Genomic DNA, 15,596 nt, shown 5'->3' with positions numbered 1-15,596 from the left:
AGTCCCTCTCCAGGTTTCCTGTAGATCCCCTTTAGGTACTGGAAAGCTGCAATAAGATCACCCCGGAGACTTCTCCAAGCAGAACAGCCCCCAACTCTCTCAGCCTGTCTTCATAGCAGAGGAGCTCCAGGCCTCTGATCATCTTCGTGGCCTCCTCTGGACTCGCTCCAGCAGCTCCATGTCCTTCTTGTGTTGGGGACTCCAGAGCTGAACACAGTATTCTAGGTGGGGTCTCATGAGAGCTGGGTAGAGGGGCAGAATCACTTTCCTCGACCTGCTGGCCACACTCCTTTTGATACAGCCCAGGACACGGTTGGCTTTCTGGGCTGCCAGCGCACATTGCCAGCTCATCTTGAGCTTCTCATCCACCAGCACTCCCAAGTTCTTTTCCTCAGGGCTGCTCTTGATCCATTCTCCGCCCAGCCTGTACTTGTGCTTGGGATTGCCCCGATCCACGTGCAGGACCTTGCACTTGGCCTTGTTGAACTTCATGAGGTTCTCACAGGCCCACCTCTCCAGCCTGCCCACGTCCCTCTGGATGGCATCCCTTCCCTCCTGCGTGTCCACAACACCACACAGCTTGGTGTCATCTGCAAACTTGCTGAGGGTGCACTCGATCCCACTGTCCATGTCTCCAACAAAAATGTTAAATAGCACTGGTCCCAGTAGTGACCCCTGAGGAACACCACTCGTCACTGGCCTCCACGTGGACATTGAACCGTTGACCACAACTCTTTGAGAGCGACCATCCAGCCAATTCCTTATCCACCGAGTGGTCCATCCATCAAAACCATGTCTTTCCAGTTTAGAGACAAGGGTGTTGTGTGGGACAGTATCAAATGCTTTGGATAAGTCCAGGTAGACGATGTCAGTTGCTCTTCCCCGATCCATCAATGCTGTAACCTCATCATAGAAGGCCACCAAATGAGTCAGGCAGGATTTGCCCTTAGTGAAGCCATGTTAGCTGTCACCAATCACCTCCTTTTTTTCCATGTGCCTTACCATAGTTGCCAGGAGGATCTGCTCCATGATCTTGCCGGGCACAGAGGTGAGACTGACTGGCCTGTAGTTCCCTGGGTCTTCTTTTTTTCTCTTTTTAAAGACGGGGGCTATGTTTCCCCTTTTCCAGTCATTGGGAACTTCACCAGATTGCCACGACTTCTGAAATATGATGGATAGTGGCTTAGCAATTTCATCTGCCAGTTCCCTCAGGACCCGTGGATGCACCTCATCTGGTCCCATGGATTTGTCCACCTTCAGGTTCTTAAGATGGTCTCGGACATCATCTTCTCCTACAGTGGGCGGTTCTTCATTCTCCCAGTCCCTGCCTTTGCCTTCTGTGACTTGGGCTGTGCCGCTGGAGCTCTTGCCAGTGAAGACTGAGGCACAGAAGTCATTGAGAACCTCAGCCTTCTCCATATCCCTGGTAGCCAGGTCCCCCGTTTCCTTCCGGAGAGGGCCTACATCTTCCCTAGATCTCTTTTTATCACTGACATATCTATAGAAGTTTTTCTTGTTGCCCTTGATGCCCCTGGCCGGATTTAACTCTATCAGGGCTTTGGCTTTCCTAACCTGATCTCTGGTTGCTCGGACAATCGCTCTGTATTCTTCCCAGGCTATCTGTCCTTGCTTCTACCCTCTGTAGGCCTTCTTTTTGTGTCCGAGTTGGTCCAGGAGCTCCTTGTTCATCCATGCAGGCCTCCTGGTGTTCCTACCTGAATTTCTCTTTGTTGGGATGCACCGCTCCTGAGCTTGGAGGAGGTGATCCTTGAATATTAACCAGCTTTCTTGGGCCCCTCTTCCCTCCAGGGCCTCGTCCCATTGTACTCTAGCAAGGAGATCCCTGAAGAGGCCAAAGTCTGCTCTCCTGAAATCCAGGGTAGTGAGCCTGCTGTGCACCCTCCTTGCTTCTCTAAGTATCTTGAATTCTACCATTTCGTGATCGCTGCAGCCAAGGCTGTCGTTGAGCGTCACGTTCCCCACCAGCCCTTCATTGTTAGTGAGAACAAGGTCCAGCAAAGCACCTCTCCTCGTTGGTTCCTCTACCACTTGGAGAAGGAAGTTATCATCCATGCATTCCAGGAACCTCCTGGATTGCCTGTGCCTCGCTGTGTTGTCCTTCCAACAGATATCAGGGTGGTTGAAGTCCCCCATGAAGACCAGGGCTCGTGAACGTGAGGCAGTGTTGCGACGGAGGGAAGACCAGGACGCTCAATATGAGTGATCGACAGGCTTCGTCTTTATTGCCAAACAATACTACCTTTATAATCGCTTTAATTAGCTCATGCATATTGCAAAAGGAAAGCTCATGATTGGTTGATATATTTAAAATCAATCTCTCCCCTGGCTCCTATCTGCGGTTACCTTCTTCCTCCCTTCTGCTGTGCCTTATCTGTCCGCAAGCATCCTGTTTGTTTGTAGGCATCTGGAAAACAGGACGTTCTTATCACTTCGGCAATTAAACTAGCTGAGTGCTTTGTTTCCCAAGGTCTTGTCTAGCTAGGTGGCCGATGTCTGCGTGACCTCTCTCAGTTAACCATTCTTCCACAATTCCCCCGTTTTTATTTCGCACAACATACGCTCGAGTGGTTGTTTTTAGAAAGAGAGCCTTAATACAAGAAAGGGTGCAACTTACACAAAGGAGTACTATTATTATTATAACAAGGATCATTATTCCTGTTTGCAAAAGGCCTTTGATCCATCCGCTTAACCCCATCCAATTTCCTAACGCGTCTAATCCAAAAAGTCCGGTATCCTGTTTGATTTTTTGGAAGTGTTGTACGAGGTCCTGAATTTCTTTGTGAATAGATTTGGAATGATCGTTCAGATCCATGCAACACATACCATCAAAGTCCTGACACCCATGCCCATGGGCTAGTAATAAGAAATCTACTGCAGCTCTGTTTTGCAGCACTGCATGCTGCACTTCAGAGAGATCTTGAGCAAGGAGTGAAAGGACTCTGCTGGTCGCATTTGCTTGCTTAACTACCCAGCACGTCAATTTGTTTATATTATTATGTGCTCTGGCGGCAGCTATACCTGGGGCAAAAATCAAGGCAAATATGGTTTCCCATGCATTCCACAATTCGACTCCATCATTACAGTCGGAAGATAAAGTTTCAGTGATGTCCCTCTTATAGCGGTACCTGTGTGTTGCGTTAGGGTGCCGCAGTGGAGCTCCCAGACTGAGTTGCCCAAATGTGCACGGTCCCCCTCACGGGTATGTGGGGATGCCTGACCAGGCGCGATTGCCACATATTAAAAAATACCCTTGTGGAAGGCGTCGGGGTGAGAATGTGCCAAAGGCAGGATGGGTTTTGTTAAGAACCACTGTTTGGCACCAGGTGGTTTGCCATTGTGTCTCACTGCCAATAGGAGACAGAATGGTTGGTGCAGTTTTATTGTTTGAATCTGCACCTCTCCCAGTATATATGCAGAAGCCAGCATAGAGCGAGTCTACCAGATCAATCTCTTGGGGTTCTGGGCCTACCGGGAGTCTCCAAACCCAATCATCATACTTTTCAAATATGCTTTTAAGATTCTGGTTGAAAGAACTAAACTTCATGGAATTTTTTATATTATATTGTTTTCTTAGTTCCGACATGGAATGGTTAAAGGGCTCAAGGCTCCCATTCAGTGGTACACCTATCAGGCAAGTTACAAAAGGAGAAGAGGGGCTTGCTAAGCTTGCGCAAAAACTAGTCGTATTAAGTGAGCGGGCTAAGGTGACCCAGAGATTTTCTCTTGGATCAAAGATACTATTTTGAAGCGTATAAATGTTGCATGTTATTGAGCAAATAAGATATAATTGGCTTACTAATGACGCCATTTCTTTCGTTTCCACTTAAACCGTTTCGCACACTTTAACTTTGTCTGTTCCCACTCCTCTTTCTCAACTGACCAAGAGGCGGGCACCAAGCACTCTCTGCTACACTCTTTTTGCAAGAGTAGCAATTCCCGAGCTTGGTTACGTACTATGTGGTACCAATTATGGCAACTAACCCAATAATTGCGGGTATCTGGTAACTCGTGTCCTGTAACCAACAAAATTCTACTTGCTCTTTCTTCCTCTACTAAACACTGTTCACACCAACGTTGGGCTCGAAACAGCCGACACCACCACTTCCGTTCACAGGTGTAGCATACGCACAGAACCCAAGGGTCACAGGTGGCACAGACGTGGCATTTGATTTGCACTTTTGGCGTCTCAGGGGGTAAGGTCATCTACGGGGGTCCCAGACTGTTGACTTCCGAGGCTTCCAGCAGCTCCCACCGCAGGCTTTACCCAGCGACTCGGAACCCAGATGTTACCTGTAGTGGTAGAAACACATACATAACCACGTCCTAGATATATCACTTTTACGGGGCCTAACCATTGACCTGTGAGTGCATCTTTATAAAAGACCTTCATGTCTAACGGTTTGGGTGGTTTGTCTTCAGAATAGTGTTTGACCACAGGGGGGTCATTACTTTCCCCAAATATGCATAAATGATTTAAGACAAAGAGTGCCTTCTGTACCCGTTCTCTAACATCTGCAACATCCTTGAACTTTGTCAGATACCGCTTGATCGTCCCATTTGCTTTTTCTACAATTGCTTGCCCTGTAGGGGAGTGGGGGATGCCGGTAGTATGGGTAATGTTCCACATTTGCATAAAGTCTTTCAAAGACTTACTGCTATACGCGGGACCATTATCCGTCTTAACTACTTCTGGTACCCCCAACACTGCAAAGCAGCTGGTTAGGTGTCGCTTGACATCCCATACCTTTTCTCCCGGCTGCGGAGTAGCCCAAATCATGTGACTGTATGTGTCTACTGTCACGTGCAAATACTTTAGCCGGCCTAATTCAGAAACATGGGTAACATCCATCTGCCAAATTTCATTAGATTTCAAACCTTTGGGGTTAACTCCGCATCCGAGTCCTAGGCCGGAATTGTGATAGCTACAGGTAGGACAAGCTTTAACAATGGCTCGAGCTGCTTCTATAGATAATTTATAGGCTCGGGCTAGGCCCTTTGCATTTTGGTGGAAAATAGAGCGTGCTTCTCGAGCCCGAGAATGCGGGGACAGAGGAGCCTCAATAACGTTCGTTACGAGGCGATCTGCTCTAGTGTTGCCTTCCCCGAGGCCCTCTTCCCACTGGTGACTCCGTATATGTATAACGGCATAAGGAGCAGTTCTGTGTGCGATCGCTAGCTGCATGCTGACTAGCAGTTCCGTTAGGCGTCGATTTTTCGATTCTCGCAGCGCGGCATCTTCTATGCGGAGGGCTACGCCGACGACATAAAGAGAGTCTGAGACGATATTCAATGGTGTGTCCCTCCAACTGATAAATGCCCATACCACTGCGAAAAGCTCCAAGGTTTGTAAAGAGTCCTCTGGTTGAGCTTGCAAAATTTGATGTTTCCATCCTTGATTTTCTTTCCAAGTGATCGCAGCCGTCCAAGACCGACGACCAGCGTCAGTGAAGGCTGTGAGGGCATTGGCAATAGGATGTTTAGACCGTTTCGGCTTAGTTATCCAACCCACATTTTCCATCCATGAGAGGATGGGTGACGGCAGTGGTTTTGTCACTATTTCAGCTCCGTCACAAAGTAGGGCTGTTTGAAGATCTTCAGAGTTCTGCAGATACCACTCTAAGTCTGTCTGCTTTATGAGTACCCAGATCGTTTTTGGCGGGGCGCCTTCCACTTGCAAGATACGGCGCCGGCCTCTTTTGATCAATTCCGCTAGCGTAGCTACCTTCTCTTGTATCGTACGCCTTGGCTGCAACGGAGGAGCGACCCACTCCAACACCACGGTGGTCCCTCCTTTCTCCCCCGTTTTTATTTTTTGCTGGGTTAAGGCTGCCATTAAATATTGGTCCCCACAGAGAATGGTTAGATCAATAGGCAGGTCTTCAAGGCGTCGGTGGGTAGCGCGGGTGGTAATCAGAGTTGCTATCTGTTGTAGGACCATTTTTTGCTGTGCAGTGAGTTGAACAGGTGTTGCAGGATCAGTTCCTTTTAACAGTGGACGTAGCTGGTTTAGCAACTCATTAGGAATACCAACTACTGGTCTTAGCCATTGCAGGTCGCCCAGTAACCGTTGGGCATCATTAAGTGTTTGAATGTCCATGTGTATTGACAGCTTCTGCGGTTGAATCGTAGTATCAGTGATTTGCCAGCCTAAGTACTTCTATGGGCTGCTTTCTTGTACTTTTTCTGGAGCTATTATTAAGCCCATCTTCCCAAGTTGTTCGGTCAGCTCTTGTTTCTGTTGGGGTAGAAAAGGAGTTGATTGAGCTAACAATATGTCGTCCATATAATGATAGATCAACGTTTGAGACCATGACTTTCGCAAAGGTTGGAGAGCTGCATCCACGTAGAGCTGGCAAAGCGTGGGTGAGTTACGCATTCCTTGAGGAAGGACTGTCCATTCAAAACGTTGATCTGGCCCTTCGCGATTAATTGTTGGTAAGGTGAAAGCAAACCTCTGTCTGTCGTCCTCATGAAGGGCAATGGTGAAGAAGCAGTCCTTTAAGTCCACAATGAGCAGGTGCCATTTTTCAGGTATCATTGTAGGATTAGGTAGGCCTGGTTGTAGCGCTCCCATGTCATGCATTTGTTTGTTAACTGCTCGTAGGTCATGGAGCAGCCGATACTTTCCAGACTTCTTTTTTATAACAAATATGGGGGTGTTCCAAGGACTTGTTGACAGCCGAAGGTGTCCTTGATCAAATTGTTCTTGCACCAATTTGTGGGCTTGCTCTAGACTTTCCCTTTTCAGTGGCCATTGTTCTATCCACACTGGTTCTCCTGTTTTCCATCGGAGTGGGATCGGGAAAGTCCAAACAATGGCCACTCCTAAAAATCCGAGGTCAGGACCATCCCCATTTGTGCCAGAATGTCCCGGCCCACTAGTGCGTGGACTCCCTCTGGGAGGGGTATAATTGAGACGCAGCAGGCGATGATTTTGTCCCCTATTTTCCATTGTAGGAGGGGTGATCTACGAGCGAGAGTCAAACCCCCGACACCCGCCACTGTGGTATCAGAGGCATAGGTGGGCCATTCAGACGGCCATTTGCAGGAGTTGATGATTGAGACGTCGGCGCCGGTGTCTAACAGTGCCATGAGTGACAGGGTCTGATTGTCATAGTGCACTGTAACTGATTGCCGTGGTCGCTGTTGCAGATCCACAGTCAGCAGGGCTGCTTGGCCCGTTGATCCGAACCCACTTTGTCCTCGGGGTTGTTCTTGCAGCGGCGTCAGAGTCTCAGCAAGTTGTGGTAAAGGAATTAGCTGCGCCACTCTCGAGCCTTTCGGGACATAGAGCGGTGGAAACAGAGTTTGAGCCATGATTTGAATTTCTCCATGAAAGTCTTTGTCAATAAGTCCCACTAATACATTAAGTCCCTTCATGGTGGCAGAAGATCGCCCTATAAGTAACGCTCCGGTGGGTTGTCCGTGGATATAGATAGGTCCCTGGGTGCCGGTAGCAATCTTGACCGGTTTAGAGTCCATCAATGTACAGTCTATTGCTGTTGCAAGGTCCAGTCCGAGGCTGCTGCTGGTTGCGGGTCGGAGAGAAAAGGATTGCAGGTTGCTGGATAGGCGGCCGCTTTTTGTGTCGTCGCGGGGCGGTTCCTCCCGCTGGATCGTCCGTTTCCCGAGTTGGAGCGATGACAAGCAGCATCATTGTGAGTATCTGATTGACAATTCCTGCACCATACAGGGTTGGCTCCGCAATCTTTTCTCATGTGTCCGGCAACTCCGCAACGGAAGCATCGAAGACGGGAGGGGGCGCGGTTGTTTAATCGCTGCGCTGAGGTTTGCAAAGGAGCAAGGGCTGCAAGAACTTGGCTCTGAGTAGCCTTCGCTTGTTCGCGTAAGCTGACTCCGAGCTCTTTAATTGCCTCAGCTAACATAGCTTGTGGCCCTACTGGTACCTGAGCCATTCTTTCTAATCCCTCTTCAATGGTCCATGTCCCTGGTAATGTGGCTAAGATGTTACGTGTGGTTGGATTACAATTCTGTATGGCACACTGTTTCAATATAGTACCCTTAAGATAATCGGGCACTCCTGCTGCTTGTATTGCATTTGCGACACGATCGATAAAGGTTCCGAAAGGTTCTTCCCTTCCTTGTTTAATACCCATATAAGAGGGAATTCCTCCCGGCTCCCTAATACGATCAAGAGCGAGCCTGGCCAGTCGCATTGATTCTTTTGCTTTATCTGGCCCCAGCAGTGCCTGCGCTTCGGCTCGGAAATAAGGTCCCAGACCCAGCAGTTCGTGGAGAGTAACTCCATGTAACGGGTCTCCTGGTGGTCTAACTACTGCCACTGACTCCTGACAGGCAGCCTGCCAATGGGCATTAAACAGGAGTTGCTGGTGTTGAGTCAGAATCAGCTTCATTATGCTACGAATATCGCTTGGGAGTAAAACATTGGTTCCCCAAATATAATCTAGCATTTGTCGAGTGGGTTCCCCTTTTATGCCTGATTCATTCACCGTGGCCCGCAATTGAGTCAATAATTTCCAATCTAGATTAGTGAGAGCCACGTTAATGTTGCCCTGGGCATCCGGTGGTGAATACAGCGCGGGAAAGGCTTCTTGAACAATGCCTGTGGCAACTTCTCGCTCGCCGTCAAGAAGGGCATTCTCTGCGATCTGCTGCCACAGTTGCTGCCGTTCATTAGCTATTTTCTCTCCATCCGGAGAGGGGTTGGCGCTGTCTTTGCTTGGCGGGTGCTTGTCCTGTCCCTCCTCAGATTTCCCTTTCTCCCCCGATGGGGGGGCTGATGGATCAGAGTCAAGAGACGGTGGAGGTTGACTCCATGTCTCCGTGGAACCCTTGGGGATTACTAACGACCGCACTGAGGGGGGTAAAGGGCATTCACTCGCCTGATTACCAATATTTTCTCCTGGGGAAGCAAGGGCAGAACCAGACCCAGTGGGATCATTCAGCCTCGCCGAAGCTGCTGTGGCAGCTTTTTGCTCTGCCCGATGTTGTAAGAGAGCATTAAAAACTGCGTGCCAAGGTTTCATAAGTTTTTTCGCTGTTTTGTTATCTTTTATAACTTCCTCAAACAATTTATCACCAAAATTGCGCCACTCTAATTGGTCGAAAACTGTATCTGGATTTAAGAAATAGCCTCTCGCGACTCCATATGCTAATAGACTTGGCAATTCCTTCTTATAATCTATACCCTGTGTGCTTCGCTTTTCTAAAAAGCATTTAAGCAAATCGTACACCGCTTGTCTATCCATACCTGACGTCAGCGCTGTTGCAGCCTTTGCAAGACCTCGGCGGTGCGTGGCCGGCGGGACCCTCTTTAGTTCCTCCCGGGCGCGGGGCTTTCGCTGTCGCCTCTTTCGCCTCCTGAGCTGCTGTAGCAGGACCGGTTCCCGGACTCCGTCGTACCGTGGCTCGTAGTCAAAGTCTCGTTTTAGTGTTCCTGTTCCGTGATTGCCGTTCTAGGGTCCCTGTTCGGGTGCCATTTGTTGCGACGGAGGGAAGACCAGGACGCTCAATATGAGTGATCGACAGGCTTCGTCTTTATTGCCAAACAATACTACCTTTATAATCGCTTTAATTAGCTCATGCATATTGCAAAAGGAAAGCTCATGATTGGTTGATATATTTAAAATCAATCTCTCCCCTGGCTCCTATCTGCGGTTACCTTCTTCCTCCCTTCTGCTGTGCCTTATCTGTCCGCAAGCATCCTGTTTGTTTGTAGGCATCTGGAAAACAGGACGTTCTTATCACTTCGGCAATTAAACTAGCTGAGTGCTTTGTTTCCCAAGGTCTTGTCTAGCTAGGTGGCCGATGTCTGCGTGACCTCTCTCAGTTAACCATTCTTCCACAAGGCAGCTCCTATCTGTCTGTCGAGGGCCTCATCCACCCAGTCCTCCTGGTCAGGTGGTCTGGCAGACCCCTACTACTACGTCCCCTGTCCCTGCTCTGCCTTTAATCCTAACCCATAAGCTCTCAGTCGGGACCTCATTCGTCCCCAGGTGCAGCTCCATGCACTCTAGCTGATCCTTGACATAGAGGGCAACCCCTCCTCCTCTTCTCCCCTGCCTGTCCTTCCTAAAGAGCCTGTACCCTTCTATTCTGACACTCCAGTCATAGGATACATCCCACCACGTCTCTGTGATGCCAATAAGATCATATCCCAACAGCCGCGCACACACTTCTAACTCCTCTTGCTTGTTCCCCACGCTGCGCACATTGGCACAAAAGCATTTAAGTTGGGCCCCAGATGAATCTGACTTCCTGGCTGGAGCAGCTGGAATTCCCTTCTGCTGTTCTACAGGTACTTCCAGCACATCTTTATCATTCTTGATATTACCCCCCTCCCCCTTCAAATCTAGTTTAAAGCCCTGTCAATGAGCCCTGCTAGCTGTTGCGCTAAGACCCTCGTTCCCCTCTGAGAAAGGCATGTCCCACCCGGTGCCATCAGACCTGGTTCAGCGAAAGGCTCCCCATGATCAAAGAAACCAAATTTCCGTCGGTGGCACCAAGAAGAGCTGCTGCTGCTTGAGGAACAATTAAAGAAGAAACAGAGAGAATGAGTGGCCACTGCTGAATTTAGTAACAGCAGGTGTAGCTAGATCTGAGATTCTCTACGTCCTTCTTGCCTTAGTCTTCTTCAGCAAGGCCTCCCAGGCCTTTGTGCCTTGAGGCAGGACCTTCAAGGAGAACAACCCTTGGTGAAATTTGATTAAATCAGGAGTTAACTTTAGCAAACGCAATCCTCACCAGTCTACAGGACTGGAGGGGTGGAATTCAAGGGAGCTGAGAGGACAGGCCAACGTTACAGGGAGGTCACTCTCCATCATCTTTGAAAGGACATGGAGACTGGGGGAACTCCTTGACAACTGACAGCACCCAAATGCTGCATGTACTTTCTGAAAAAGGCCCAAAGAGTGAGCAGGGGAACCAAAGGCTGTCCCTAGAGTGTGGGCGCTTGGATCCCATTTCTGGGTATCGGGAAGAGAAGGTGACTGGATTTACCCAGGGTAGGTTGTGCCCAGCCTTCCTCTGGGCTTTCTCTGATGAAAGGACAGGATTGCTCGATGCAAGGAGAGCAGTGGTTGTCTTTTACCTCTAGGTCAGCAAGGCTTTCAGCATCATTCCCCACAAAATTCTTGTGTCCCAGTTAGGTCATTACGATCTTGACCCAGTCAAGATGAGAGAGTGCTTTTTCATCGTATTTGTAGATGACAGCACATCAAAAAGAGAAGACACTATTGATGAGCAGGGCTGTCATCTCAAGGCCCCTGGACAGGCTGGGGAGATGAACTAATAGGAACCTCATGACATGCAATGAGGGCAAATATAAAGTCCTCTGCTTGATGTGGACTAAGCCTTTGCAAAGACAGAGGCCTGGGACTGCCTAGGTGTAAGAAGCACCTCTGTGACAAAGGCTGTGGTGATCCTTGGGTTACAGTAGGCAAAACAGGAGCCATTGAGCAAAGGCAGCCAACACAGGCTGTCTGAGCAGGAGCACAGCCAGTGGCAGTGACTATATTCCTCTGCTCAGCACGTCAGACCACATCCAGAACACTTGACCAGGTTTTGGTGCCCTACAAAGCCAGAGAGACAAACTGGAGATAGTTAAGTGCAGTGGATAAAGCCACAGGCAGTCTGGTACGACCCTGCTTTGAGTAGAATGCTGGTCTATAGACAGCTTGCAAGGTCACTTCCAGTCTGAATGAAACTTTCATCCCTTCTCCCTCGTGTCGTCAACATTAGGGAAAGCACTCAGGTTCCCTCTGACTGTGGAAATAATTCCCATTGGATGCAGGGCTGCACCACAGGAGCCCCACCCAGCCCTGATGACATCTTTTCCCTCACCTTTCATTTCCTGCTTCCCTTTTCTCCACTCTAAACTTCTTCACTATTATCATCCTCACACCCTCCCAAACCAACAGCCCACCCTGCTGTCCTGGCTCTGACTGGACTGGAGCTAATTCTCTCCACAGCAGCCGTACGGTGCTGTGCTTTGGGTTTATGACCAAACCAGTGTCGATAACCCACCGGTGGTGGAGCTATTGCCGAGCAGTGCCTACCCAGAGTCAAGGCTTGCTCTGTTTCTCACACTGCTCTGCCAGTGAGTAGGCTGGGGGGTGCACAAGAATTTGGAAGGGGTTGTAACCAAGACAGTTGACCTCAGCTGTCCAAATGGATACTTCATATCATATGATGTCATGCTCAGCAATATAAAAGACAGGGAAAGAAAGAGGAAGGGGGAACAGTGTGGGTATGGCATTTGTCTTCCTGAGTAACCGTTGCACATGACAAAGCCCTGCTCTCCTGGAGATGGCTGAACATCTGCCTGCCAGTGGGACGTATTGCATTCATTCCACATTTGCTGTGCTGTCTGTGCAGCTTTGCTTCACTTATTGAACTGTTTTTGTCTCAACCAAGGAGTATTTTCCCTCTTACCCTTCTCTTTCTCTCCCCAATCTTGCTGTTGAGGGGAGTGAGCAAGGACTGGGTAAGGGCTTAGATGCTGCCTGGGTTCACTTACCACATCTTTTAACCTTCTGCCCATTGGCCACACTTTTCTTATTTTGTACTCTCCTTTGGTGTTTCTGAGATCGATGCTGGGGTATTTTTCTACCTGGGGAAGGTAGGACCCTGACTGATCAGCAGCTGGAAGGAGCCATTCTAGGGGAAAGGAGCACATATAAAATCATCCATCCAACAGAAAAAAACGACAGTGGTAGAGTCAAATTAGAGGTGGGGAGGTCCCTCTTGACATCCCTTGAAACCATCAACTCCAGGTGAGATTTGTCTTTTCTAAAAATATACTCGTGCAACACAGGCAATAAATATCAAATTCTTCTCTCTAACCTTTCTTTGCTTTCATCTCCTAGCAGCTGCTTCATGGCCCCTGCCAGTGCCCTCACCCTGCACTGCCTGGGTCGAGGCAGTCCCCAGCATCAATACAGGCAGAGGGGTGAAGGGATTGAGAGCGGCCCTGCAGAGAAGGTTTTGGGGGTACTAGTGGATGAAAAGCTGGACATGAACCAACAATATGCACTTGCAGCCCAGAAAGCCAACTGTATCCTGGGCTACATCCAAAAAAGCATGGCCAGCAGGTTGAGGGAGGGTATTCTGCCCCTCTGCTCTTGTTAGACCCCCCTTGCAGTACTGCGTTTAGCTCTGAAATCCTCAGCACAAGAAAGACATGGAGCTGTTGGAGGAAGTCTAGAGGAGGCCCACAGACATGATCAGAGGGGTGGAACACCAGTGCTATGAATACAGGCTGAGAGAGTTAGGTATGTTCAGGCTGGAGAAGAGAAGACTCCAGGAAGACTTTAGTGCATCCATACAGTATTTAAAGGTGGCGTATGAGAAAGATGGGGACAAACTTTTTAGCAGAGCCTATTGTGATAGGACAAGGGGCAATGGTTTTAAACCAAAAGAATGGAGATTTAGACTAGACATAAGTAAGAAATTTTTAACAGCGAGAGTGGTGAAACACTGGAACAGGTTGCCCAGAGATGTGGTAGATGCCCCATCCCTGGAAACAGTCAAGGTCAGGTTGAACGGGGCTCTGAGGAACCAGATGCAGTTTAACATGACCTTTCCCATGGCAGAGAGATTGGACTACATGACCTTTGAAGGTCCAGGAACCCCATGGGGTGGGTTGGTTCAGGGGTGGACAGACATCACCCTGGCAAAGTCCCCTGACTGCCCTCAGTGCTCAGCCTCTGTCAACCCTCCTGCACTGGCACCACTCTCAATGCCTGGGCACTGCCCAACCCCAGTCATGTCCCACACACGGGGTTTGCAGACAGCCCTGCTCTGGGCTGGGCAAGTACAAAGGCTGGGCAGGGCTGGCTGTTCCCCCAACCAAGGCACTGAGAGCAGAAGGAGGAAGGAGATGGTCACAGAGGAAACCTCAGCCATTATCTGGGGTGAGTGGCAGGTGCTGGCAATGCCTGATGGGAGATGCTGGGTGGACAAATGCCCTGGGCACCTTCCTGGTCTGCCCATGCCACCAAGGGCACAGACTGGCCTCTTCTCTCCTGCACCTGCATGTCCTCACTCCCCTCAAAGCCTCTGTGTCTCTGCACTCTGCACCACACACCCACTGGAGTGTCCTCACCCTGCCTGGTCACACAGCTCAGCCAACAGTGGGGTTGTTCTCTCCTAGGTACTTTACAGCCCAGCCCAGCCCCTCCCCAGCTCTCCCCACCACCCCTGCCCTCTCCCCAGTCCAGCCCTGCAGAGCAGTCCAGTCTGAGCTGGTCCCACAGCACTGCCCACCACAGGGTGCTGCAGAGCTCTGGGCACTGCCCCCACAGCCCCTCTGAAGGGCATCTGGGGGGCAAAGAGGGGTCCCTGCGTGCCTGGGAGTCCCAGCAATGGATGCTGGGCATGGCAGGAAGAAAGGGAGGTCATTGAATGTGGAGGATCCCTGGTCTCAGGTGCAGGAGCTGCTCACCACAAATGCCTCTGCCTCGTCAGTGCCAGCCCCTCTCCCCAGGCCAGCACAAGAATCCTGGACCAGCAACAGAGCAGCTGCCCTAATTGGGGCCCTGCAGAAATCAGTTTCTCCTTCTTATTGATCCCTCCCAGCAAGACCAGAAACACTCCTTGTTATTCTCTAGGGACATCCCTGCTCCCCAGAGTGCTGTTCTGCAGGTAAACATGTCCAGGCTGGCCTGGCCGGCTGTTCCTGGTCACGGTGGTGCTGGCAGGGACACCAGCTGTGACACAGAGGTTCCCATTACCTGCTCCTGCCTATACCCACAGGGCTGCCACTGTGGAGACAACAGGACGCTATCCAGTGACGTGAGACTTGAGGGCTAACACAAACACAAGGGCATAGCAGGACAGTACGGAAGTGAGGAGAGATCAGCACTGAAAAGATCACATCCTGCTCTTACCCATGGCCATGGCTCATGGGAAGCAGCAGCCCCGACAGACAGGTGGCAGAAATGGTCTGTCCACTGAGGCACCGAGGGGCAGCCCCAAGGGCCACCGGGGCTGCTCCTCCATGAGGCAGTTGGGCTCTTGGCTCCTAAACCCCTCCTGCGTGCTGGTGCAGCACTTCCAGCTCCAGAGGAGATATCAAAGATGGGAGCTGAGACAAATCATCTTGTGCTGGTTTCTTTATTGTTTGCCTACACAGGGAGCCTGACTCCATATGTAGAATGGCAATATGGGCAGCGGCTCTGAAATGAAAGAGAGTGGATTTAGATTAGACTGTAGGAAACAATTCTTCATTCTGAGGGTGGTGAAGCGCTGCAACAGTTTGCACAGAGAAGCCCTGGATGTTTCATCCCTGGAGGTGTTCAAGGCCAAGTTGGATGAGGGTTTGAGCAACCTGATCTAGAGTCCCTGGCCATGGCAGACGGCTTGAAACTGGATGATCTTTAGGGTCCCTTCCAACTCAAACTATTCTATAATTGTATGGTGTCTTTGAGTCAGAGGAAAAGAAGTAGGAAGATAACAATATAAATATTTAAAGTGAAATAATGTACAGATGTACAAACAAAAAAAAAAAAAAACAGAAAACCACAGATATGCACGAACTATAGTCCTGGTTTCTCCTGAAATACCCTGGAAGTTCTGTGAAGATAATGGGCAAC

The 15,596-nt window shown here is 49.7% G+C and overlaps 1 protein-coding gene across 1 annotated transcript; it reads right to left on the bottom strand.

Annotated features, from left to right (window-relative positions):
* Positions 1-7,514: 7,514 nt before the first annotated feature.
* Positions 7,515-9,464, bottom strand: LOC147525800 (uncharacterized). Its single transcript, XM_086630990.1, has one exon. The coding sequence runs from the start codon at positions 9,249-9,251 to the stop codon at positions 7,515-7,517; it is 1,737 nt and encodes a 578-aa protein (XP_086487116.1). The 5' UTR covers positions 9,252-9,464.
* Positions 9,465-15,596: the final 6,132 nt, after the last annotated feature.

Source organism: Tauraco erythrolophus, unplaced genomic scaffold, assembly GCF_009769465.1.
Source record: "Tauraco erythrolophus isolate bTauEry1 unplaced genomic scaffold, bTauEry1.pri scaffold_65_arrow_ctg1, whole genome shotgun sequence".
NCBI classification, from domain to species: Eukaryota; Metazoa; Chordata; class Aves; order Musophagiformes; family Musophagidae; genus Tauraco; species Tauraco erythrolophus.
This window is presented reverse-complemented; position numbering and strand designations above follow the sequence as displayed.